Consider the following 27400-nt stretch of genomic DNA (forward strand, 5'->3'; position numbering starts at 1 on the left):
CAAACAGAAGCCATGAATTACAGGCAACATCTGCACCAAGCTAAATGTTTGAGCTGGGAGTACAGGAGGAGCGGGACAGTAATCCGGACGCTTATAAGAAATCCGGCTATGCCCTCAGATGACCCAACAAACAGGCAAAGCGTCAATACAGGACAAAGTTTCAATCCTACTACACCGGCTCTGACGCACATCGGATGTGGCAGGGCTTACAAACTATTACAGAATACAAAGGGAAACCCAGCCGCGAGCTGCCCAGTGACGGGAGCCAACCAGACGAGCTAAATGCCTTTTATGCTCACTTCGAGGGAAGAAACAGTGAAGCATGCACGAGAGCCTGTGTGATCACACTCTATGTAGCTGATGTGAGCAAGACCTTTAATAAACAGGTCAACATTCACAAGGCTGCAGGGCCAGACGGATTACCAGGACATGTACTCAGAGAATGCGTGGACCATTTGCATCCTCTCCTTGATCAAGTCTGTGACACCTACATGTTTCAAGCAGACCACCATAGTCCCTGTTCCTAAGAAAGCGAAGGTAACCTGCCTAAATGACTACCGCCCCGTAGCACTCACCATCATCCCGGAAACCCTAAACCCACCCCAATTTGCATAACACCCCAAAATATCCACAGATGACGCAATCGCACTCCATACTGTCCTTTCCCACCTGGACAAAAGGAACACCTATGTGAGAATGCTGTTCATTAACTACAGCTCAGCGTTCAACACCACAGTGCCCACAAAGCTCACCACTAAGCTAAGGACCAATTGGACTAAACACCTCCCTCTGCAACTGATCCTGGACTTCCTGTCAGGACACCCCCAGGTTGTAAGGGTAGGAAACAACACATCTGCCACACTGATCCTCAACACGGGGACCCCTCAGGGGTGCGTGCTTATTCCCCTCCTGTACTCCTTGTTCACCCATGACTGCATGGCCAAGCACGACTCGAAAACCATCATTAAAACCTCTTGAAGCTAGGGGGCACTATTTTTATGTTTGGAAAAATAACGTTCCCAAAGTAAACTGCCTATTTTTCAGGACCAGATGCTAGAATATGCATATAATTGACAGATTATGATAGAAAACACTCCAAAGTTTCCAAAACTGTCAACATTTTGTCTGTGAGAAACAGAACTGATAAGGCAGGCTAAAACCTGAGGAAAATCCAATCAGGAAGTGCCCCTGTTTTTGAAATCTCTCTGTTCTTTTGCATCCCTATTGCCCATTTAAAGGGATATCAACCAGATTCCCTAAGGTGTCAACAGTCTTTAGACATAGTTTCAGGCTTTTATTTTGAAAAATGAACGTGAAGGATCACATTGCGTAAGTGGACAGGTGGGGGCTCTCAGAGTGAGTTGGTGCGCAATTGGTATTTTTGGTATAAAAATCATCTTTATGGAACAAAAGGAACATTTGCTGTGTAACTGGGAGTCTCGTGAGTAAAAACATCCGAAGATCATCAAAGGTAAACGGTTAATTTGATTGCTTTTCTGATTTTCGTGACCAAGCTTCCTGATGCTAAGTGTACATAATGCTATGCTAGGCTATCGATAAACTGTAAAACATAATTTCGAAATCTGAGACGACAGGGTGATTAACAAAAGGCTAAACTGTGTTTTCCTATATTGCACTTGTGATTTCATGAATATGAATATTATGTAGTAATATTATTTGACTGTTGCGCAATGCTATTCAGCGTTGCTGATGACAATTATCCCGGATCCGGGAGGGGTGGTTCAAAGAGGTTAACCTCTAGCGTCGAGCAATCCCGTATCCGGGAGCGTAATCATAGCCTCAAGCTCATTAACATAACGCAACGTTAACTATTCATGAAAATCGCAAATGAAATGAAAGAAATATATTCACTCACAAGCTTAGCCTTTTGTTAACAACACTGTCATCTCAGATTTTCAAAATATGCTTTTCAACCATCGCTACACAAGCATTTGTGTAAGAGGTATTGATAGCTAGCATAGCATTAGCCTAGCATTCAGCAGGCAACATTTTCACAAAAACAAGAAAAGCATTCAAATAAAATCATTTACCTTTGAAGAACTTTGGATGTTTTCAAAGACGAGACTCTCAGTTAGATAGCAAATGTTCAGTTTTTCCAAAAATATTTTTTGTGTAGGAGAAATCGCTCAGTTTTGCTCATCACGTTTGGCTTAGAAAAAAAACGAAAATTCAGTCATTACAACGCCAAACCTTTTTCCAAATCAACTCCATAATATCGACAGAAACATGGCAAACGTTGTTTAGAATCAATCCTCAAGGTGTTTTTCACATCTATTCAATGATAAATCATTCGTGGCAGTTGTGTTTCTCCTCTGAAGAAAATGGAAAAATGCACATAGCTGGAGATTACGTAATCGACGGAGGACACCAAGCGGGCACCTGGTAAATGTAGTCTCTTATGGTCAATCTTCCAATGATATGCCTACAAATACGTCACAAGGCTGCAGACACCTTGGGGAAACGACAGAAAGTGGAGGCTCATTCCTGGCGCATTCACAGCCATATAAGGAGACATTGGAACACAGCTCCTTCAGAGTGTTTTCTTTCCAAAGCTGTCAATTATATGCATAGTCGACCATCTTTTCGTGATAAAATATCTTGTTTAAAACGGGAATGTTTTTTTTATCCAAAAATTAAAAGAGCGCCCCCTATATCGAAGAAGTTAAGGATCTGTCCCTTTTATTTCCATTTTTGCCTAAAATGACATACTCAAATCTAACTTCCTGTAGCAGGAGAAAGGCCATAATGTATTATTCCAGCCCAGGTGCGATATACATTTTGGCCACTAGATGGCATCAGTGTATGTGCAACGTTTTAGACTGATCCAATGAAGCATTGCATTTCTGCTCAAAATGTTGGATCAAGACTGTATAAATATGCCAAATTTGTTTCTTAATAGCTTTTTATGTTCAAAATTGTGCACTCTCCTCAAACAATAGCATGGTATTATTTCACTGTAATAGCTACTGTAAATTGGACAGTGCAGTTAGATTAACAAGAATTTAAGCTTTCTGACAATATCAGATATGTCTATGTCCTGGTAAATTTTCTTGTTACATACAACCTCATGCTAATCGCATTAGCCTACGTTAGCTCAACCATCCCTAGGAAGGGACACTGATCCCAAAGAAGTTTTTAAGTTTGCTGACAACACAACAGTGGTAGGCCTGATCACTGACAACGATGAGACAGCCTATAGGGAGGAGGTCAGAGACCTGGCAGTGTGGTGCCAGGACAACAACCTCTCCCTCAGCGTGAACAAGACAAAGGAGATATTCATGGACTACAGGAAAAGGAGGGCTGAACACGCCTCCATTCACATCGATGGGGCTGTAGTGGAGCTGGTCGACAGTTTCAAGTTCCTTGGTGTCCACATCACCAACAAACTATAATGGTCCAAACACACCAAGACAGTCGTGAAGAGGGCACAACAACTCCTTTTCTCCCACAGGAGACTGAAAAGATTTGGCATGGGTCCCCAGATCCTCAAAAGGATCTACAGCTGCACCATCGAGAGCATCCTGACCGGTTGCATCACCGCCTGGTATGGCAACTGCTCGGCATCCAACCGTAAGGTGCTACAGAGGGTAGTGCGTACGGCCCAGTCAATCTCTGGGGCCAAGCTTCCTTCCATCCAGGACCTATATACTAGGCGGTTTCAGAGGAAGGCACAAAAAATTGTCAGACTCCAGTCACCAAAGTCATAGACTGTTCTCTCTGCTACCGCATGGCAAGCGTTACCAGAGTGCCAAGTCTAGGTCCAAAAGGCTCCTTGACAGCTTCTACACCCAAGCCATAAGACTGCTGAACAATACATCAAGATTGGCCACCCTTAGCCTCCCGGGTGGTGCAGTGGTGAAGGGCGCTGTACTGCAGTGCCTGCTGTGCCTCCAGAGACTCTGGGTTCGCGCCCAGGCTCTGTCGTAACTAGCCGCAAAATCAAACACTGCTCTCAAATCATAAACAAAGTGATCAAAATAACATGCACTCTCAAGCAGTCAGTAAACAATTCCCCCGAAAAATAGAAAACACATTGTTCAAAACATACAATTCTCAGGGAGGAGTACAATTTTTATCTAAAACAATATTCATATTTTTCCGTCATTGTCTTTTGATGAACGAAAACATGTTCTATCATAGTCGCTCAAAATGGATCAGAAATGTACTACTCTGCTTTGCTCTTTGCAATTTTGTTTTTTGTTCTTCCTCCTCCTTGTACCCCTTTGTCTGTGATACTCTAATTCTTGTTCTTTCTTGATATGAACCTGCAACCAGTCAAAATCGATTGAGCAGTCAGTACTGTTAATAAATGGAAAGTACAATGTTCAGGGCCATACAATTTGTCCATTGTACAGTATACAGCCTACAATGCACTGTACTACAGTATCCATTCTCAGACTTTCTCCTTCCCACCTTCAACAACCTGTTTGCTCTCTGAACTGGCTTATATTGATTGTGTCACATCATTTGAAACAGGTTAAATCAATTTTGAGTGGTTGTGTTCAATCAATGACATATGTTCTCTATTTGTATTTGATTGTTGCCACTTGTGTTTACCAGTATGGATGACATGTGCATTAGAGTGCAGAAAGTGATTTGAGAATGAGAATGTGTTTAGAGTTTTGCTGAAAAGTCTAAGTGAGATCTGCAAATTGTGTTTTACCATGTGAAATGGTTTAAGGTATTGACAACAGACTGTGTTTTACCATGTGAAATGGTTTAAGGTATTGACAACAGACTGTATTACCATGTATTGGTTTACAACATGTGAAAAATGGTTTAAGGTATTGACAACAGACTGTGTTTTAACATTGTGAAATGGTTTAAGGTATTGACAACAGACTGTGTTTTACATTGTGAAATGGTTTAAGGTATTGACAACAGACCCTGTATTACCATGTGAAATGGTTTAAGGTATTGACAACAGACTGCATAATTAGCTCAATGAGTCCAGGCAACTGAAAACTTTGTTCAGCCAATGGGTTATAGTGTTTTAGCAATTGAGAAAAACTGTAATTGTTACCCCAAAATGATTTGATATTGAGATAAAAACGTCTGCCTTGGACCTTTAACTTATATCATGACAGTTCATGACAACTCACCTTTTCACTTAGGTTAGACTGACCAAATTTGACCATTTCATGCAAGATATGTGTTACAGATTTTAAGTTGCCATCACCTGTCAAAAAAATGTGTATGGCTCTTTAGACTAATCTAAATGGTCTTATCAATCACAACAGACCTTTACAACCACATTACATTGTTGGAATCTAATCCAACTACATGGTGGGGATCATCAGTCAGTCTGCTCTCCAACTATGTGTTCCAGAACAGCCTGAATCAGTGGTGTGGGATGAGGGAAACCAAACGCAGCACATTGATCATGGAAATACAGAATAGGCCTCAGGCCTTTTCTGTAATTAGTCTATAACCCAGACACTGCAGAAGCTGAATATGAGCCACAACAATAAATGTTACTTCGTAGCTAATACTTCTTAGCTAATACAACATGACTTCAGGGGCTGCAGGTACCCTAGTGGTTAGAGTGTTGGGCCAGTAACCGAAAGGTTGCTGGATCGAATCCCAAAGGTAAGGCTGTCATTCTGCCCCTGAACAAGGCAGTTAACCCACTGTTCCCAAGTAGGTTCTCATTGTAAATAAGAATTTGTTCTTAACTGACTTGCCTAGTTAAATAAATCATATCTATACATCCTTTCCTGTCAGGAAACCCAGCAAATAACATTTTGATAACTCAGCATTTTGTGATTATAAATGTTGCAAAAAGAAATTGCTCTGGGGATGTTGGGCGGATATTCACACCTATTCCTATGTTACCTATACTGGCTATGACAAAAGCCTAGCTTTCCCAACTCTCCAGTCTACATAGTTCAAGATCAAGAAACCCTTTTGGCTGCACATGCAGTGAACATTATATAACATCTATCTCAGCAGCTCAAAACAGAGTCATATGTTCCATGAAAATCCCATAACGAATGCAGCACGTTTCCCCTGTCTGGGACCGTAATCCCTCAAAAAAACACTGTTTTACCCATTGAAGTCTAGCTAGCTGATACACACCAATCAAACTTTGTGTGGGGAAAATGACTGGAAAATGGAAACACTAAGCCAGACACATAGACATAATCTCATCATCCCCTTGTTTTGTAAGAATATCTCTGGTATTGTCATGTGTCTAATGACTTTCCCAACTCCATAAATCTAATTGAAGGTTGCAAATGGAACAGTATTGAGATGTATGGAGCTCTAGCTGCTCTCTATAAAAGCCAGATGAAAGATGTTATTAACCCAACCTCCCATTGTCAAAGACTCATGTGTTCCCATTGAGCCATATCTTCGTTAATCCTAATCATAGTCCCTGCAAAGAGGGACATACTATATCTCATCTTTCTAATTTACCTGGGTAATAGAAAAAGTCTCTCTGGAATACGTTACAAGAATGATGATCATTCTAATTCCAAATATTAGACCACTCCATGCTACAATATGCTAGACCCAATTCTTGTTGCAGTCTGTCATTGATTCTCAAAGGAAACAAATAAATATTTCCATATATTTCACAGAACTATCCCGTTAATTAAGTCTTAATGGTCAAAGTGGATTTCCAATTACAACATGTTACTGAACTATCCCTTTAATTAAGCCCCTACTCTTCTGTGTTCCTTACCTTCTCCCTTGCCGTACTTGGAGGACGGGGACCAGGACATGGCCTCCACGTAGCCCAGCTCTCTGCACAATATGTTGGCCGCATGGATAGAGAAGTCGTCGTCGCACACCGTGCCCCACTCGCCATTGTAGTAGACCTCCACCCGGCCCTCGTAATGCTTTCGTTTGTCCCCTGCCAGACGCAGCTGGATGATGGGGGTGCCAGGGGGAAGCTCGGTGTCCGACTGGGCCTGGCATGGTGCCCACACACAGAGTAGCATGGCTAGGCGACACAGGATAGGGCACCAAGACGGCATGGTTCGGAAAGGGCAGGGAACTCACTGTATGTAAACTGGAGGAGGCAGACACGGACCAGAATGACCAATAAATGACTGAAATGAGCAAGGTAATGTATTTAGGCACCGTGAAGACTGTATTGTGCTATGAGTTGCTGAAATGAATGGAATCATATTTGAATTCAAAGTTGAGTGTGAAGGGATATTCATGTATGAAAAGTTTATTTTTTTATTTTTTTACATGTTTTAACGATTGAGGGGCATCTGAACCGATTGAATATCTGATACCAACAGAAAACGAAAGCTTATTCAATGGACCAGCTACAGCTTGTGTGGTGAGTGGTTTGAGTCACAAGGTCAGCATGTTTGATGTAACTGTGTTGCTTCACCACTTACTGAGAGAGGTTTGTAATTAAGGTTGTCAGCAGCGCAGATAGAGGTTTCTCCTGTTGCTCGGCTGAAGGAATGGCATGCCCCAGACAGGTACTCAACTTTGTAGGCCTAATGCGTTTCACATGTGGGCTCATGCTATGTTCTACATGCTCCTATCTTTTCATCTCTGGCTGGGCCAGAGCTCATACTACCCCTCAGGGCTGTGGAACCAGATAAAGGGAATTATTGCTTTATCTCTCTTTTCAGCCAGGCCATGAAAGTGTCAACGGTGAGTGGTCTTTGAGGGGGGAGAGGGGACAGCCCTGCACCTTGTAAGCCTCAGCCAGGGGCAACTTTTCCTGTCAATGTCATGGTGATGACAAAATTTAGTGGTGGGGGAAAAGTTCAAAATAATCCCCCTTATTAATACTCATGAATATCATTATTTCCCCTTCATATTATATATAACCAGGACATTTCTTATATCGAAATATATTAAAAGGGATTTGTCTGCACTTTTTCAACATTTCTAACTGGCTTTCAATCTTTCCCTGACCTAGAAAACTAAACTCCACTCCATGGTGAATCTGTGTGCAACTACAATGTGGCTCTGCAATCACAATCAAAACTGCAATCACTTCAGCAGCAGTAAAACAATGAGCTTGATTGCTTTATATACTGCAGCTGACTAGTTAACTATAAATATGAAATACACTAGCTACGGGAATAATGGAACATAATTTCCTTCAATTAGCATTCCTTTAGTCGAAGTTACTGCTATTCAGAACAACCATATAGCCTGATCAAACATCATGTTGACGATTATAATGCGCGTATAGGCTATTCACGATCGTTATTTAATGTATAATATAATAACTATAACATGCATACAAAAGATCCACTTACTTGAAGAAAATCAGAAGACGCCCTCGCGCCAAAAGGAGCAGCGTTTCAATCGAATGTCTATGCTGCAGCAGTGATTTTAACACTTTATTTAGTATGTTTTCCAGCCTCCCACCTCTACCTCAGCAGTTCGGCCTCAGTCCTATAACCACCTTCAATCCAGTGATTCCTCGAAACGTCCTCCTCCTCCCGTAATAGGCCTATCAATGGAAGCAGAGTCCTGCAGTCATGACGTCTTCGGGCATCCTTTCTTCCCGGTGTCCACAGGAGGATTACGAAAGCAGCTGAATTTGACTTATTTTAGGGACTTTTATGATACATTTTGCCTGTTGCTAGGGGAAGAAAATAACATTTCCACCAAAACAAATAGCCTAAATTATTTTTCAATAAAGGTTTGCTATATAGATCCCCTCAAATTTACATTAGATTGCACCAGCTGCAACCCAATACTAGAGACTAGCCTAAACTACCATCACAACCATTCTAATATTAGAAGACTCCAACTCTTTCAACAACAAAACATTTCAAGAGGTGTGAACAAACTCCTGTGAACAATAATGTTTCAAAATGACAAGTGGATGTAACTCTATTCTGGGAAGACTGTAATGGAAGTTTTCAACATATTCAACGTCAATGTTAAGTAAAGGCAAAATGGTTGCGATAGATACCCCTCACTCTGACCTGGTTGAGTTTCTACAGTATCTGGCTAATTATTCTGACATGTAGTGAAACTAGGCATAAGTCCTATCTATGGTAGTCCTATCAGTAGGCCTACCTTTAAATGCACCCTTCCGTGAGATAATCACTGACCTGGAAGTGAGAGGATAGGTTAAAAACATGTTTTCCACTTCAGTGCCTTCACCAGCACTGTATTTTTTAAATACTTAACTCAAAAATACTTTCCAAAGCAATGTCAGTTGAGTCTGTCTGCACACTTCAAAGTTGGGTTAGGAGTTCAAAAGATATGTTTTCCTTAACATTACAATATTATTGCACACCCAGAACATTCCCTGCCCTCATTTATTTCTGGTATTTTGGTCAGTTGTAGGTGGCCGCACTTAGAAGGTAAAGTGCATGCAATTTAATTAGAGGTGCACAAACAACATTTCTCAAGCATCTTCAAGAATAGAAATGGAAAAACGTCAGTGAGTTGATCTGGAGATGTTTTAGTTATGATTCCAGGCCACAACAAGGTAAGGACCCAAATAATGATGAAAACATATTAAATGTATTGTCTGATTCTAGTAAAGTAACAAAGGAAGGAGAGATATCCGCATAATAGAGATAAGGACTTTATCTAGCGCAATTATTATCACAATCTCTACCTAGATAGAGCACAACCTGCAAATAATATTATAGGCTACAGTAATTATTATAGTCAAGAAATACTATTAAAGGGTAAAACAGGTGCTTATGCAAACATGAACATTTGTTTCACTAGACTGTGACCACGTTTATTGATACAACATTGAGAAGGCAACAGTCTTTATTATCAGGCTCAGGCTCAGGCTAAGACACAGATGCAGATACAGGAGGCGGATAAAGTCAGATCTGGGAAGACTAGGAGAAACTAGAGCACAGGAAACACGGGAACACCTCGTTAGGACTTGACAGGACAAGACGAACTCGCAACAAACAGAAAACGCAGGTATAAATACACAGGGGATAATGAAGGGAGATGGGAGACACCTGGTGGGGGGTCAAGACAAGTACAAAGACAGGTGAAACAGATCAGGGTGTGACACTTTATCATTGACCTTGGATCCAAGATACAAATAATTGACAAACATGAGAAGAGAACAAGAAACACAGAAACTGCAACAACAACAAAAATACGAATTAGAAATGTAAATATAAATGTCATAGAAAAGGTTTTCCATATTCCCAAATTCTCCCCATCAAGATGTTTCCAGATGTTGATGATTTTATTGTGCTTCATTGTATTTTCCTTCAAATGTTGTGTTTTATGACCATCATAAGACCTTCTGTATTATTGTTTTAGTTGACTGTAACATACTGTATTCTGGATGTCTTTGGTTACAGGCTCAATAAGTGTCTCTGAGGAGAGAGAGAGAAAGAACAGGGGCACTGTCTCTAAAATGAATCTCTCTGGGAACATGAAACCAACACAAAGCTAAAAGGTGGGAGGAAAGGGAGAGAGAAAGAAAGAAAGAGAAAGAGTGTGTGTTTCCGAGCGAGCTTGTGCGTGTGTTTTTGCACACTGTTTTGTACAGCCAAAATGTATGTGAGCTTGTACATTATCATTAGACAACATGCATTACAGACTGAAGGTCTCTGTGGTGTTGAAGCCCAATGCAGCAGGAAACCAGACTCACCTGTTCCCAGCTGTGTCCATGAAGAGTGACCAGTCTATGGGACGACCAGACGTATTCAGAAAGGGAGACGGATCTACTGAACAAAGGTATGAGGGCTGTATTTTATGTAAAATATGCCCATATGAAATTCATGAACGTGCAGGTTTGGGGAGTAACTGATTACATGTAATTACCAAAAAAAAACAGCTAAAATGTTGTAATCAGATTACAGATACTTTTGAAAAACTAGATAATTACTTATTGGATTACTTTTAATATCAGAAAGGATGATTGCGGAAAAATGCATTATGTCACTTTTCTGTACTCTTAATGTTATTCAATTCGGGATTGAAAAAAGTTGCAAGTTTAAATTTGAGTGAGTCTGACCACAAGTCTGAGACTACTATGTTGACACACCAAAAACGTTTGTCTTCTTCTAAGAAAGTATCTTTTTGTCTTCTTCTAAGAAAGTAATCCAAAAGTAATCAGATTGAGTTACTGAGTTTGGGTAATCCAAAAGTTCCATTACTGATTACAATTTTGGACAGGTACACAACCGTTCAAAGGTTTGGGGTCACTTAGAAATGCCCTTGTTTTGCTCAGTTGTGCACCGGGGCCTCCCACTCCTCTTTCTATTCTGGTTAGAGCTAGTTTGCACTATTCTGTGAAAGGAGTAGTACACAGGGTTGTACGAGATCTTCAGTTTCTTGGCAATTTCTGGCATGGAATAGCCTTTATTTCTCAGAAAAAAGAATAGACTGACGAGTTTCAGAAGAAAGTCCTTTGTTTCTGGCCATTTTGAGCCTGTAATCGAACCCACAAATGCTGATGCTCCAGATACTCAACTAGTCTAAAGAAGGACAGCTTTATTACTTCTTTAATCAGGGCAACAGTTTTCAGCTGTGCTAACATCATTGCAAAATGGTTTTCTAATGATCAATTAGCCTTTTAAAATTATAAACTTTGATTAGCTAACACAACGTGCCATTGGAACACAGAAGTGATGGTTGCTGATAATGGGCCTCTGTGCATCTATGTAGATATTCCACAAAAAAATCTGCAGTTTCCAGCTACAATAGTCATTTACAACATTAACAATGTCTACACTGTATTTCTGATCAATTTGATGTTATTTTAATGGACAAAAAAGTTGCTCTTCTTTCAAAAACAAGGACCTTTCTAAGTGACCACAAACTTTGGAACGGTTGTGTAACTAGTAACTGTAACTGATTAAATTTAGAAAGCAACTTACCCAACCCTGTGCGCATGTGTGTGCATATGTGTGTGTTTTTGTGTGTACGGCGTAGTCTACAGTTCAATAAATCAATCAATCCAATGTATTGATAAAGCCCTTCTTACATCAGCTGATGTCACAAAGTGCTGTACAGAAACCCAGCCTAAAACCCCAAACAGCAAGCAATTCAGGTGTAGAAGCACGTTGTATATGTACAGTTCCGTTGTATATGACATCATCAACATTAGACAGCATCAATTAAAGACTCAAGGTCTGTCTCTGTTGAGTTGAAGCCCAATCCAGCAGGAAGGGCCAGATTCACCTTTTCCCAGCTGTGTGTCCAGGAAGAGTGACCAGTCTATGTCCCATAGACTATATCTATTCAGAAAGGGAGACGGTTCTACTGAACAAAGGTATGAGAGCTGTATTACACAGGTAAGCCATCCAGAAATAACTTGGTATACAAAATACTGAACATTTCCAATTTCTACTTTTTATTTAGACTGAATGGGTATAACCTTACAGAGAGTTGTTGTGCTTTTCTGGCCTCGACTCTCAGCTCAAATTCCTCACAAATGAGAGAGCTGAACCTGAGTGACAACAACCTGCAGGATTCAGGAGTAAAGCTGCTCTCTGCTGGACTGGAGAGTCCACACTGTAAATTGGAGACACTAAGGTCAGTATTCATGTATTTTTTAAACAAATGAGTATAGTTCAACGTGTTTATATAGGCCAATACAAGCCTAATATATTTGGTCATGAGAATTGAGCTTCACTGCTCCCAATCTACATAATGATAGAAAAATCCAACCTAAAAAAGAATCAGCATCCTTGTCATGTTTGTTATAGGAAGAGGTGTATGAACCCAAATCAATGTACAATAAACCACTCATTTGCTTTTGTAAAATGTTCATTGTGATTGTTCAGCTGACACAAAAAAAAGATAGCTGCCACACTCCCTCTCGAGATTTTAGCACTATGTGTATAAAATAAGGTAGTGTTACTGCTGTTACTGTTTAGTATATATCCTGTTGCCTAGTCACTTTATCCCTACCTATATGTACATAGGTACCTAAATTACTTCGTACCCCTGCACATTGACTCGGTACTGGCACCCCCTGTAAAAAGCCAAGTTATCGTTACTCACTGTGTATTTATTCAATGTGTCATTATTTGTATATTTTCAAATATTTCTCTTTTTTTCTCTCTGCATTGTTGTGAAGGGCCCGTAAGGAAGCATTTCACTGTTAGTCTAATTTGATTTGATATGCTACATGTAGAAATCATGATACACTCTCTACAGGCTGTCAGGCTGCCTGGTCACAGATGAAGGCTGTGACCAAATCCCTCCCATCTGAGAGAACTGGACCTGAGCTACAACCACCCAGGAGACTCATGATTAAAGCTGACCTCTGCAGGACTGGAGGATGGAAAACTGGAAAAACTCAAATATGTTGAGGGTTTGTGTCAATCTGTTTTCATGTTACACACAGGTAGACCGTGTGTGTGTGTGAGGCAACTGTGAGAAGCACAACTCATAATAATGTCTGGAATGGAGCGAAAGGAATGGCATCAAACCATGTGTTAGATGGATTTGATACCATTCCACCTATTCCGATCCAGCCATTACCACGAGCCCGTCTTCCCCAATTAAGGTGCCACTATCCTTGTGTGTGTGTGTGTGTGACTATCATTTGTTTTTATACAGGACAATGACCCAGCACACCTCCAGGTTGTGTAAGGGCTATTTCACCAAGAAGGACAGTGATGGAGAGCTGCATCAGATGACCTGGCCTCCACAATCACCCGACAACCCAATTGAGATTCTTTGGGATGAGCTGGACCGCAGAGTGAAGGAAAAGCAGCCAACAAATGCGCAACATATCTGATAACTCCTTCAAAACTGTTGGAAAAGCATTCCAGGTGAAGCTGGTTGAGTTCATGCCACAAATGTGCTGTCATCAAGTAAAAGGGTGGCTGCTTTGAAGAATCTAAAATATATAATATATTTTGATTTGTTTAAAACTTTTTTGGTTACTACATGATTCCATGTGTTATTTCATAGTTTTGATGTCTTCACTATTATTCTACAATGCAGGAAATAGTCAAAATAAAGAAAAACCCTTGAATGAGTAGGTGTGTCCAAAACTTTGACTGATACTGTATATATAACAATATTTTGTTTTAAATAATCATTTCATACTTCAATGGCATTTTGATGGACGATTCTGAACGTGTTATGACACTGTTGAAGTTGACTATCACTGTTATTGAAGCAAGACCCAGAAATGATTTGGCATTGAGATGAAAATGGCTCCATTGGACCTTTAAGCTTAAGGCACAATGTCTGCTGTACAGTGTGCTACATAGTTCACAGTAGAACATTAATCATGATAACCTTTATTCAGGGAATGCACACAACTTCTACACACAATATACAGTATATCAGAAACTATAATAAATCACTTTTCTGTTACTCTGTCCTCTACAAATACTGCCATTAAAATAAAATTCTATTATTTTCATACAATATAAAATGTACACATTAAGGCAGCTATAGACATTTAAAAGCAGCTTTAAACAGCCTTTGATTTGGCAAAATAATAACATTTGGCAGTGGATTGTACTGTACTGATGATGATGATGATGATGTTGATCCATGAAATAGGTACGATAAGGCAAAGACTCCCAAACGATGACCCAGGTAGGACCTCATCTGGGCTTCTCCAACTTCCATGTCCACATACTATATAGGTCCTTGTAGTCCTAAAGGGTAGTTTGGAACTGGCCCTATATATTGTTATAACATTAGGCAAACAGTTGTTATGCTGGGTAACCAGTTAGCTTTTTGATAGCTCTGAGAACATATATCTAAACAAGCATCCACACCTGCATTGAAACAGTTTACAGATCCATCATAATCTCTAATAATGACTGGTATTGAGCCTGGAACACTATCACAGTGATAGGTTTTGAGGGGGAACATTTGGCAACCCAAGTATTATGGTGATGATGGAAAACATTTGTCTTGTTTTCCCAAGGCCAAGAGAAAAACTTAACTGTGGCTGCGCTGCAGAGAGCCAATCAATGTAACCACATCTCCCTACGCTGTGTCTAGCTAAAATAAAGAAGAAAAAACAACATGGCAGTTTCAACCCATTCTTAAAGAGAGTGAAACTAAAATGATAACAGAGTATGTCATTACTCCACTGATAGATTTGTTAAGCTGTTCGTGTAATACTATGTGCTATGATGAGGTCAGAGAATAGTACTCTTTAGTTATAGGCTACATGGGCTAAGCGGTAAAACACAAGAAAAATTGATTGAGGCCTAAATATTGTCTATATATTGTCCCATGATCAAAAACAAATATGTGATTTATACTAGCATACCCCTAAAAGCATTGCCCTACCTAAAGAATGGGAACAAACAAACATACAAAACAACAGAAGAACAAACGAGATGAGACAGAAATGTAATATAATCAACAACAACAACAAACTAGAATAGCAGCAGGATGATTGTGTAAAGTGTAAACCTGTTGAACCTAAGTAAATACCGTTGGTGGATCTCTTTTTGTATCAAAAGAATTTCCCTCACACCCTATCTGGAACACACGTCTCTGTCTCTTCTGACAACACTGATAATCCATGATGGGGCACACACTTTACAAACACACCGTACACACAGTACGCAACACAACAGGTTACTAGCTACTAGTTCCTTCCCATAGTTTCACTTACAATAAGTAGAAATCAACAGAAAGGTCCTTAACCAAATTTATCCAAAAGTTAAGATTTGGCCCTACATGCGCATCAAAGTTGCACATTGAACATGACAAATTGCCACATCAATACTTAATCGGTTATAATAAAAGATTAACAGCAATGAGTGAAAATTGTTATATATATATATATATACACACACTTATTGCTGTTTCGCTGTTAATTTGTTCCAATCTGAAACAATAGGGGTGACTACTGCAGTCACTCGCTATGTGTTTGAGTAATAAAAGCAGAGACGGGTTCAGATTGTATAGAAGTGTGTACAGTAATTTACCAGCTAGCTGTAGTGGGGATGGTTAGGCCTTGGCTGCAATGGAAAGGCAGAGAGGAGAGAAGTTGGTGGAACAGTACATCCAACAACTCCAACGTTTATGATTTCAGGTCTGATCAGTCTGATGTCCCGAGCTTCGCTATTAGTTCGTCACAGATCTTTGTGAGCTCCTCGATTTCTTGATTCTGGGTAGAACAGAGAGATCAGAGAGATTGTTCAATCAAGGTACAAATGAGCAATTCTGCATTGAAACCCTAGATAACTAATTAGATGGCTTAGTTATTATTTTACTATCAGTGATTCTTACCTTCTGATAGAGGGGTTCTCTTGTCATTGGAAGCCACCGATAAGTAACACAATTATTGTATCCAGTTATGTATCCAGTCTTTTACTATAAATTACTTTTACATTAGGGTTGAAATGTGGGAACCCGGTTACCAAGATTTACTGAAATTTACCGAAATGCACAAAACCCCTCCTTTTTCACGGGATAAATAACTGCGAGAAACCGGTCAATTATAATTAATTATTTATATGAACAGCATGACGTGGAATGTAACTGTTAAATTATATCAATGTCTAAATCTGGATTCTCTATGGCCTCTGTGGTCACTGCATGATGAACCATCAAAACTCAGGCTTGGGACCGACAGCCCATCTCAGTTTGTAGAACTGTCATCTCATCCCGATAACTTCTTTTATTGTGACAGGTAGACCTACATTTGATGCAGCATAGCATATGCTACAGTAATATAAATACCGAATGCGCATCTAATTTACACATCTCCATCTGGCTTTCGGGGATCAACTTATTTTTTGATTGTAAAGACGTTTTAGTTTTTTATTGCAGCTGCAAGGTTTTAAAACATTCCTATATTGTTGCTTTAAATCAGTGGACGAGCAAGCACTCTCTCGCAGATTGTCTCTCTCTCTCCATCAATTCTGAAAGTATTCAGACCCCTTGACTTTTTCCACATTTTGTTACGTTATAGACTTATTCTAAAATGTATTAAATACAAATTGTCCTTATCAATCTACACACAATAACCAATAATGACAAAGGGAAAACAGATTTTTAGACATGTTAGAAAAAAGGAAGAAAAAAAAGATATATATAGAGGTCGACCGATTATTATTATTTTTAATGCAGATACCGATACGATTATTGGAGAACCAAAAAAGCCGATACCGATTAATCGGACAATTTTGTATTTATTTGTAATAATGACAATTACAACAATACTGAATGAACACGTATTTTAACTTAATATAATACAGAAATAAAATCCATTTAGCCTCAAGTAAATAATGAAACATGTTCAATTTGGTTTAAATAATGCAAAAACAAAGTGTTAGAGAAGAAAGTAAAAGTGCAATATGTGCTATGTAAGAAAGCTAACGTTTCAGTTCCTTGCTCAGAATTGTTTCACGGGATAAATAACTCACATGAGAACATGTGAAAGCTAGTGGTTCCTTTTAACATGAGTCTTCAATATTCCCAGGTAAGAAGTTTTAGGTTGTAGTTATTATAGGAATTATAGGACTATTTCCCTCTATACCATTTGTATTTCATTAACCTTTGACTATTGGATGTTCTTATAGGCACTTTAGTATTGCCAGTGTAACAGTATAGCTTCCGTCCCTCTAGTTAGCGCGCGCTAACTAGCTAGCCATTTCACTTCAGTTACACCAGCCTCATCTCGGGAGTTGATAGGCTTGAAGTCATAAACAGCGCAATGCTTGACGCACAACGAAGAGCTGCTGGCAAAACGCACGAAAGTGCTGTCTGAAATAAATGTTTACGAGCCTGCATCTGCCTACCACCGCTCAGTCAGATACTTAGATACTTGTATGCTCAGTCAGATTATATGCAACGCAGGACACGCTAGATAATATCTAGTAATATCATGTGTAGTTAACTAGTGATTATGATTGATTGTTTTTTATAAAATAAGTTTTATGTTAGCTAGCAATTTACCTTGGCTTACTGCATTCGCGCAACAGGCTCCTTGTGGAGTGCAACGAGAGAGAGGCAGGTCGTTATTGCGTTGGACTAGTTAACTGTAAGGTTGTAAGAATGGAACCCCCGAGCTGACAAGGTGAAAATCTGTCGTTCTGCCCTGAACAAGGCAGTTTTAACCAACCGTTCCTAGGCCGTCATTGAAAATAAGAATGTGTTCTTAACTGACTTGCCTAGTAAAATAACCTCTAATATATATATATTGTTACGTTACAGACTTATTCTAAAATTGTTATTTATTTACATAAGTATTCAGACCCTTTGCTATGAGACTCGAAATTGAGCTCAGGTGCATCCTGTTTCCATTGATTATCCTTGAGATGTTTCTACAACTTGATTGGAGGCTACCTGTAGTAAATTAAATTGATTGGACATGATTTGGAAAGGCACACACCTGTCTATATAAGGTCCCACAGTTGACAGTGCATGTCTGAGCAAAAACCAAGCCTAGAAGTCAGAGGAATTGTCTGTAGACAATCACGGACTACAAAGGGAAAACCAGCCACATCGCGGACACCGACGTCTTGCATCCAGACAAGCTAAACACCTTCTTCCCCTGCTTTGAGGGTAACACAGAGCCACCGACGAGGCCCGCTACAAAGGACTGTGGGCTCTCCTTCTCCCTGGCCGACGTGAGTAAGACATTTAAGCGTGTTAACCCTCGCAAGGCTGCCGGCCCAGACAGCATCCCGAGACGCATCCTCAGAGCATGTGCAGACCAGCTGGCTGGAGTGTTTACGGACATATTCAATCTCTCCCTATCCCAGTCTGTTATCCCCACATGCTTCAAGATGTCCACCATTGTTCCTGTATCCAAGAAAGCAAAGGTAACTGAACTAAATGACTATCGCCCCGTAGCACTCTCGTCCATCATCATGAAGTGCTTTGAGAGACTAGTCAAGGAGCATATCACCTCTACCTTACCTGTCACCCTAGACCCACTTCAGTTTGCTTACCGCCCCAACAGATCCACAGACGATACATTCGCCATCGCACTGCACCTGGACAAGAGGAATACCTATGTAAGAATGCTGTTCATTGACTATAGCTCAGCGTTCAACACCATAGTACCCTCCAAGCTCATCAATAAGCTTGAGGCCCTGGGTCTGAACCCCGCCCTGTGCAACTGGGTCCTGGACTTCCTGACGGGCCGCCCCCAGATGGTGAAGGTAGGAAACAACACCTCTACTTTGCTGATCCTCAACACTCGGGTCCCACAAGGATGTGTGCTCAGCCCCCTCCTGTACTCCCTGTTCACCCATGACTGCATGGCCATGCACACCTCCAACTCAATCATCAAGTTTGCAGTCAACACAACAGTAGCAGGCCTGATTACCAACAATGACGACAACCTACAGGGAGGAGATGAGGGCCCTGGGAGTGTGGTGCCAGGAAAATAACCTCTCACCCATTGTCAACAAAACAAAGGAGATGATCATGGACTTCAGGAAACAGTAGAGGGAGATCCACATCGAAGGGACTGCAGTGGAGAAGGTGGAAAGCTTCAAGTTGCTCAGCGTACACATCACGGGCAAACTGAAATGATCCACCCACACAGACAGTGTGGTGAAGAAGGTGCAACATCACCTCTTCAACCTCAGAAGGCTGAAGAAATTTGTCTTGGCACCTTAAACCCTCCCAAACTTTTAGAGACGCACAATTGAGAGCATGTATCACCGCGGGCTGTATCACCGCCTGGTACGGCAACTGCCTCGCTTGCAACCGCAAGGCTCTCCTGAGGGTGGTGCGGTCTGCCAAACGCATCATCGGGGGCAAAGTACCTGCCCTCCAGGACACCTACAGCACCCGATGTCACAGAAAGGCCAAAAAGATCATCAAGGACAACAACCACCCGAGCCACTGTCTGTTCACCCCGCTATCATCCAGAAGGTGAGGTCAGTGCAGGTGCATCAAAGCTGGGACCGAGAGACTGATAAACAGCTTCTATCTCAAGGCCATCAGACTTCTAAATAGTAATCACTAGAACATTAGAGGCTGCTGCCCTATATATAGAATTGAAATCACTGGCCACTTTAATAATTGGAACACTAGTCACTTTAATAATGTTTATATATTTTGCGTTACTCATTTCATATGTATATACTGTATCTTAGTCTATGCTGCTCTGACATTGCTCTTCCAAATATTTATACATTCTTAATTCCATTCCTTTACTTTAGATTGTGTGTTGTTAGATATTACTGCACTGTTGGAGCTAGAAACCACAAGCATTTCGCTACACCTGCCATAACATCTGCTAAAACACTGTATGTGACAAACAAAACAAGACTCTTCCTTGAGCTGGCAGCCAGTAGCTTGTAGCATCATACCCAAGAACACTCGAGGCTGTAATCTCTGCCAAAGATGCTTCAACAAAGTACTGAGTAAAGGAACTGAATACTTATGTAAATGTGATATTTCAGTTTTTATTTGACTAAATTTGCTAAAATGTCTAAACCTATTTTTGTTTTGTCATAATGGGGTATTGTATGTAGATTGATGAGGGGGAAAAAACTATTGAATCAATTTTAGAATAAGGCTGTAACATAACTGTGGAAAAAGTCAAGGGGTCTGAATACTTCCCGAATGCACTGTATAAGCCTATATATAGATGTCCTAGTCTACATTTTTCAGGTAATCATTTCAATGCAGTATTAGCCTAGCCTTATATTTACATAATGAGAGGTTATGCATAATAAGCTTCTAACTTATAGCCTCTGTCTCTTGCGCAATAAGCACGCACCTGTGCTCCGCTGGCTTCTCGCTGTAAAAATGAAAAAAAGGCTCCTTGGAGTCCTATGCAGGAAAAGCTAGAGTGGAATAGCTTGCTGGGCATTTTTTGTTGCATTTCTTACACCAATAAACTATTCGAAGAGTGGCGCAAGCACTTGTATGCTGAATGTTAACTACAGCAGCCAATAGAACTCAGGGGTAGTCTGAAAGAAGAGCGAACGCACGATGGCGGTAGACTATCGTGGGCTAGTTATAGGCTAGTTATTTATTCAGACCCATAACCATTCAATCCTCTTGAAGAGAATTGAAAGCCTTCTGCATCTCATTCTAGTCCTATATTCTTCAAGGATGTCATTAGAATGATGAAGATGAGGACAACGAATTGAACTGTTGCGAGGAAGGAATGAAGTAACACTAGAGAGAGAAAGAGGTAGGCTAATAACATTAGGGGAAATATTATGAACAATTAAAATCAAATTCGCTAGCCTATACTTGTAACTTTGTAGGCCGCATGTGCTGCAACAAAATTGCATGTTCTCTCAGCTTTATCATGGTTTGAACGAGGTGCGTAATTCCATTCCATTTACTATAGTGCAATACAGTTTACACTCAAAAAGATAACTGGAGCGTGATTAATTGATTTACCCATTGCATAGCTACATCTACTGTATGTGATTTTATGTTTTTCTGTTGTGCGTAATGTGCGGTAGCTGTGTTTGATAATGGCACAATCATTTGGCCTTTTTTGGGCTTGGACTCACTAAATGATAACGTGTCTTTAATAAAGTAGGGCTCATAAATCTATTTAGTCAGGCTCAGGTTGCATCAGGTTTGAATTTGGATCAAAGCTCTAATCACATCCAGACATAAACCTATTTATATGATTTATAATGCTTTTGAATGACACCTGCAGTTTTGGCAGGAAATACCAGGTTACCTGTGAGGAAAGTGATTTATTCTCCGGATGTATTCAACCTGATTTTACAGACATATTTCCCCAAGTGGAGTAAGTCAAGTAAATGTTGTCAAGTACCTTATGGTGGAGGGCTCTCTCCAAGGAGTCCACCTTCATCTGCTCTTTCCTCAGGCTGGCATGAAGAGCCACACTCTCTGAGTCGGCCTTGGAGCGCACCTGGGCTATGTCTTCATTAGCCCTGCAACACAGCAGAGAGGTAAACTTTAGAGAAAGAAAATAATGAAAAATAAAAGACCTCCAAAGGAAGATCTCTTCCCTCCACTGTGTACTGTACCCAATGAGCAATAGGCTAGACGATAGGAATATACACAACATGACCAAAAGTATGTGGACACCTGCTAGTCAAACATCTCATTCCAAAATCATGGGCATTAATATGGAGTTGGTCCCCCCTTTGTTATAACAGCCTTACTCTTCAGGGAAGGCTTTCCACTGGATGTTGGAACATTGATGAAGGGACTTGCTTCCATTCAGCCACGAGCATTAGTGAGGTCGGGCACTGATGTTGGGCGATTAGGCCTGGCTCGCAGTTGGCGTACAAATTAATCCCAGAGGTGTTTGATGGGGTTGAGGTCAGGGCTCTGTGCAGGCCGTCAAGTTCTTCCACACCGATCTAGATGTTCCTAGATGTTTCCACTTCACAATAACAGCACTTACAGTTGACTGGGGTAACTCTAGCAGGGCAGACATTTGACAAACTGACTTGTTGACGGTGCCAAGTTGAAAGTCACTGAACTCTTCAGTAAGGCCATTCTACTGCCAATGTTTGTTCATGGAGATTGCATGGCTGTGTACTCGATTGTATACACCTGTCAGCAACGGGTGTGGCGGAAATAGCCGAATCCACTAATTTGAAGGGGTGTCCACATACTTTTGTATATATAATGTATTTAAGATTATAAACAATCTCTTTGGGTAAAATAAATCAAAATTATATTAAACTAAAAAGTGTATGTGTCTATCTTTACTTGACTAGTTTTTCCTCAGCGTGGATCTTGAGTGTGTGGTATCTCTGCTCCTCCTGTCTGACGCGGACCAGATACTCTTGGGCACACTTCTTCAGCACCTCTTCATTCTAGATACACACACAGACAGATCTGAAATTTAATTCAACCGAATGTATTGTTTTGGCGGGTTGGTATTTCTCCATTACAAGTAGTGATAATGAAAGGTCAGATAAAGAAGAATCAAAACATGAAGTAAAACACAGAATACAACATGGGCAGACAAATGTTTACTTCAACTCAACAGTCTTTGAAGTACAGTGAGAGAACCTTGCTAGTGTAACGTTAACACAAGTCACGCATAAGCGGCTGGTAGGAGGAGCTATAGCAGAATGGGCTCATTGTAATGGCTGGAATGGTATACATGAAATGGTATCAAACATATGGAAATGATGTTTGACTCGGTCCCATTTACTCCATTCCAGCCATTACAATGAGCCTGTCTGCCTATAGCTCCTCTCACCAGCCTCCACTGGTATCACGCACACCTTCTTAAACCTTCTCTCTAGTCTCACGTTAACATATACCTTCCTAAACATTCACTCTAGTCTCACATACCTTCTTAAAGCCTTCCAGGATGGTCTTCATGTTCTCGTAACGTCTAAAGAGGTCCGAGAGTGAGCGCTCCACAGAGTTGAGGTCGGCCAGGGCCTGGTCCCGCTCCAGAGTCACCTGCTGGACACTCTTCTGGGAGCCCAGGACACTCCTCTTGTGCTGCTCATCCTCTGCAAAGTTTACAGGTTAAAGGTCACTAAGTTGAGATACGTCCAAACAAGGACTAAGGGTACAAGGGTGTCTCAATAGCCTAAATAGGCTTGCTATCATCGTCTAGTTCCATGAATTTGCGCTTATGTTTAAAAAAACGAGAATTCAATCAAATTATAACAAAAAGGGAATACAACGATAATTGTTAATTTGTCAATACATTCATTTCCATTTCCTGATGAATAAATTTGCAACATTTTCTAAAAACATGTTTTCACTTTGTTATTATGAGGTATTGTGTGTAGCAGGGGAGGAAAAAAATAATTTGATCCATTTTGAAATCAGGCTGGAACAACAAAATGTGGAATAAGTCTATGGGTATTAATAAGCTGAAAGTCATAAGCTGGTAGGTATCAACTATATTGCTTTCACCAATCCTGTGATTTCATATCAGTGCCGATAATTTACTCTTCAAGAACTTACCAATCATCTGTGCAACTGTTTTCTCGTACTCCACCACTATTTTCCTACAAGAGATGAATTAACAGGAGGAGAGATATAAATACAAAGAAAAAGGTTTATTTTCAGTCTAAAAGCTTTCTTGTGAGTTTTCCTGTTATATATGATCCACTTTGAATTATGTCGAACTAAAACAACAGTGTCATATAATACCTCATCTCTAACACCTCCATATGACTGTCTTCATACTTTCTCTTCCACTCGTTGGCCTCTATCTCTTTAGTGATTATCTGTTGGGGAGGAAACACTGTGCTTAACATAGGCTTGGCAGGCATCCAGTTGCTTTCTACAGATGTAGGATCTTAATTTGAGCTGGTTTCTACAGCTGGAAAATAATCCTGTAGCAACAGGAAATGTCAATTATTATATTGATCATAATTAATGGACATGTAAGGGGTTGTTTTTTCTTAAAGGGAAAATCAAGTCTGAAATTTCAAAGTGAAAATGACAAACTTCAGAAACCTTTTTAAATCTAAAATACAGTTTTCCTTTAACAGGTTGATAAAAATGAAGATCCTACATCAGTACTTGTTGAAAGTTTAAGTATGTTTACTATGGTATAATAGAAGTACTGCAGTAAGTGTGCAGTACTACAGTGACAGTCAGCAATCAGAGAACTGGGCCTTTAGCTCAGAGGGCTAGCTCTTAGTGCAACCTAGGTTGTGTTCTTTAGGGCAGGCAAAGGGAAATGAAAATTATATTTTCTAATTAGATATATCCAGATAGTCCCTCCCTATTTCAATCTGTTTTCTTCAATTTGGTGCCTAATGAACATGACCCAGATATTTTCAGTTTGGTATAATAACCACTATTTGTCAGTTACTATACCTCCTCTCTGATCAAGGTGAGCACCGCTGCTTTGTCCATCTCATTTAGCGATATGGTATCCATGGAGGAGGGACTACCTTTGTCTTCGTGTCCCTTGCAGCCAATCAACTTTGGCCTTGGGGTGATTGACAGCTCTTCACTCTGTAGACACCAAGGACAAAACATGTCAATCTGTGCTCCAATGCAAACTGGCTACTATTGAAAAAGCATAACAAATCTTAGAGACAAATCAAAAGATCTAAGCCTACTTACTGAAATGCAAATGTCATTTTCCTTCATATTGTGTGTTATCCTCGCCTGTGGCCCTGAGACGGAGACAATAATACATGAATAAGTATTATGGGGATCAGAGTATGTGAGCAGAGCGGAGCTGGAACTAAATATTTTCATAAATAAAGTGATAAAACACTCAGGTCCTAAATCAAGGTGACTTACAAAGATGAGGACCAAGAGCAAGAGAGGGGGTGCAGTGATGTAGTGTCAACAACTAAAGAATCATTGTGGAATCTGAAAAGACACTTATCCCAACAGCATGATGGTGTACATACTACGTGCACATGCTAACAGAAAGGAACTAGGTGGGTAGATAACTAAGTGTGTCATTGTAGCAAAATATTTACAGTGCCTTTGGAAAGACCCCTTGTCACTTCCTGACCGTAGAGATCCTTTATTCTCTATTTTGGTTAGGTCGGGGTGTGACTAGGGTGGGCATTCTTGTTTCTTTGTTTCTAGGTTGGCTTGGTATGGTTCCCAATCAGAGGCAGCTGTCTATCGTTGTCTCTGATCAGGGATCATATTTAGGCAGCTTTTTCCCACCTGTTTGTTGTGGGATCTTGTTTGTGTATAGTTGCCTTGAGCACTGCATAGCTTCACGTTCGTTTTGTTCTTTATTGTTTTTTGCCGGTTCGCGTGATAAAGATGATGAACCCAAAGCACGCTGCATTTTGGTCCGATTCTGTGACACCCCTTGATTTTTTCCACATTTTGTTATGTTACAGCCTTGTTCTAAAATTGATTAAATAAAAAAATATCCTCAGCAATCTACACACAATACCCCATAATGACAAAGCGAAAACAGGTTTCAGAAATGTTTGCAAATTTAGTGTTTATATGCTGTTTAATATGACATGTAGCCTATTTAAAATTATGTTTGCTTCTTACATTCACTCTTTTCGTGTTTATTAAAATACTTTTCAATCAAATCCATATGGTTTGGTTTCAAAACTTAAAAACCAATTGGTAGGTCCAGGCAGTCACAATAATAGATGGGTGTTGATTCAATTGTGATTTTAATGAATGGAGCGAATTTGGAGCCGGGCCCCCCCCCTGTGAGCACTGAGTGGTTTTTAGCAGTGCTGTATTAAAGGACACAGAGCGCCTGAGTGGCGATTCCATGAGCAATGGGCGGGATTTCCAACCGCTCAACTCCGTTAACATGCTCTGATGGGGATGGAGATGGTAAAGTCATTTACTCAACTTCTGATTTTCAATGGCCAATAGACGGCAGTAAACACTATTATGGGACTACAATCCCAGAGGCTCTCCAGAAACGGCTTTTCTGCTTCTGTCGTCAAGTGTAATCTAATGGAGCTAATCTAATGGATTGTCTAAAACTGCTGGCATTAAGTTTTGTTTTTTGTTTCCTAGCCCCTTTAGACTTTTAAACAGAGTCCCTTTGACTACGTCTTGGTCATTGAATAAATCTAAAGAACGCCCTGAGAGCCAAACCAAACATACCATCCAGCATTGCCTGGCTTTTGACATTGTCTGTGATGGCCAGGCCTTTGGTTGGGCCTTTAGCTGGGCCTTTGGCACACACTGAGTCTTCTTCCTCCTCCACCTCCACCCCGGCCTCCTCCTTGCTTTTCTGGCCCATGATTTCACTACAAGCCAGCTTTTCCTCATCGGTGGCATGGCGAACGCGGCGGGGCATTTCTTGGACCTGTGACACAACCACATCCTCTTCCTGTAAACAAGAGAATGGAGTGTCAGCATACCGTCAGCCTACAGTCAGATAGAACACCCGTGGTGTATTTACTATATTGAATTGAATGTATTCCATCCGGTAAGCTGGGATGGGAACCACGGGCAGGGAACTACTGAGCCACACTGTAAAATCTGCATAGAGAGTCCACCAACAAAAAACGTAAACAATGCCATAATATTGCAAGGTGGATTCCATATGCATTTTAACATGCAAATAGCACTTGATTTCTACAATATTTTTGTTTTGTTTCTCAAAGTAGTAGATTAGGTGGTTCACTTCAGGTAGTTTAATAGTCAATTGGAGTGTTATGGGATGCGATAAAACATGATGGCACATGGCATCTACAGACTGATAAACACGTGCTGAGTGATGAGTCATGCATCTGTCATCACGCCAGGGCTGTACCGCAGTGCTATGGACACAATGATGAGAGTGTGAGAAAGGGATGCACTTGTCAGCATGAAAGAAAGAAGCTGTGTGTGTGTGTGTGTGTGTGTGTGTGTGTGTGTGTGTGTGTGTGTGTGTGTGTGTGTGTGTGTGTGTGTGTGTGTGTGTGTGTGTGTGTGTGTGTGTGTGTGTGTGTGTGTGTGTGTGTGTGTAGGTGAGGTAACCTATTGAGTAATAGACATTGCAGTGCCACTGTAGCAAGGTTATATTCAACTGATATTGCACAAGCACTTACGCAAACGCACACACACACCTGATTGCAGACATTCAGGACCAGGGACTGGTTTTCATAGTTCTTGACCTTACACAAATTCCTAGAGG

General features: G+C 40.5%; 2 protein-coding genes and 1 long non-coding RNA gene across 6 annotated transcripts in view; 1 reads left to right on the forward strand and 2 right to left on the reverse strand.

Annotated features, from left to right (window-relative positions):
- Positions 1-7001, reverse strand: part of loxl2a (lysyl oxidase-like 2a) — a 57615-nt gene extending 50614 nt beyond the window's left edge. Inside the window, exon 1 of the mRNA XM_064968128.1 lies at positions 6707-7001. Coding sequence (XP_064824200.1) covers positions 6707-7001 — 295 coding nt within the window. The remainder of the gene's footprint in view (positions 1-6706) is intronic.
- On the forward strand, positions 7002-13931 carry LOC135541773 (uncharacterized). 4 transcript variants are annotated; one of them, XR_010455996.1, is made up of 7 exons: positions 7002-7090; positions 7275-7315; positions 10299-10396; positions 10565-10677; positions 12092-12480; positions 13108-13264; positions 13513-13931. It is a non-coding gene; the product is annotated as an uncharacterized LOC135541773 (long non-coding RNA). The 4 variants fall into 4 exon arrangements; XR_010455994.1 differs by lacking the exon at positions 7002-7090 and having other exon boundaries at positions 7230-7315; positions 12092-12217; positions 12307-12480; XR_010455993.1 differs by lacking the exon at positions 7002-7090 and having other exon boundaries at positions 7230-7315.
- A 257-nt stretch (positions 13932-14188) lies between these two features.
- Positions 14189-27400, reverse strand: part of tacc1 (transforming, acidic coiled-coil containing protein 1) — a 33665-nt gene continuing 20453 nt past the window's right edge. The window contains exons 5-14 of the mRNA XM_064968134.1: positions 27333-27393; positions 26383-26611; positions 24898-24950; positions 24646-24786; positions 23971-24047; positions 23782-23825; positions 23152-23318; positions 22558-22664; positions 21647-21767; positions 14189-16045 (exon numbers count right to left, since the gene is read on the reverse strand). Of these exons, the coding sequence (XP_064824206.1) occupies positions 15977-16045; positions 21647-21767; positions 22558-22664; positions 23152-23318; positions 23782-23825; positions 23971-24047; positions 24646-24786; positions 24898-24950; positions 26383-26611; positions 27333-27393 (1069 nt within the window). The 3' untranslated portion in view covers positions 14189-15976. The remainder of the gene's footprint in view (positions 16046-21646; positions 21768-22557; positions 22665-23151; positions 23319-23781; positions 23826-23970; positions 24048-24645; positions 24787-24897; positions 24951-26382; positions 26612-27332; positions 27394-27400) is intronic.

Source organism: Oncorhynchus masou, chromosome 6, assembly GCF_036934945.1.
Source record: "Oncorhynchus masou masou isolate Uvic2021 chromosome 6, UVic_Omas_1.1, whole genome shotgun sequence".
NCBI lineage: Eukaryota > Metazoa > Chordata > Actinopteri > Salmoniformes > Salmonidae > Oncorhynchus > Oncorhynchus masou.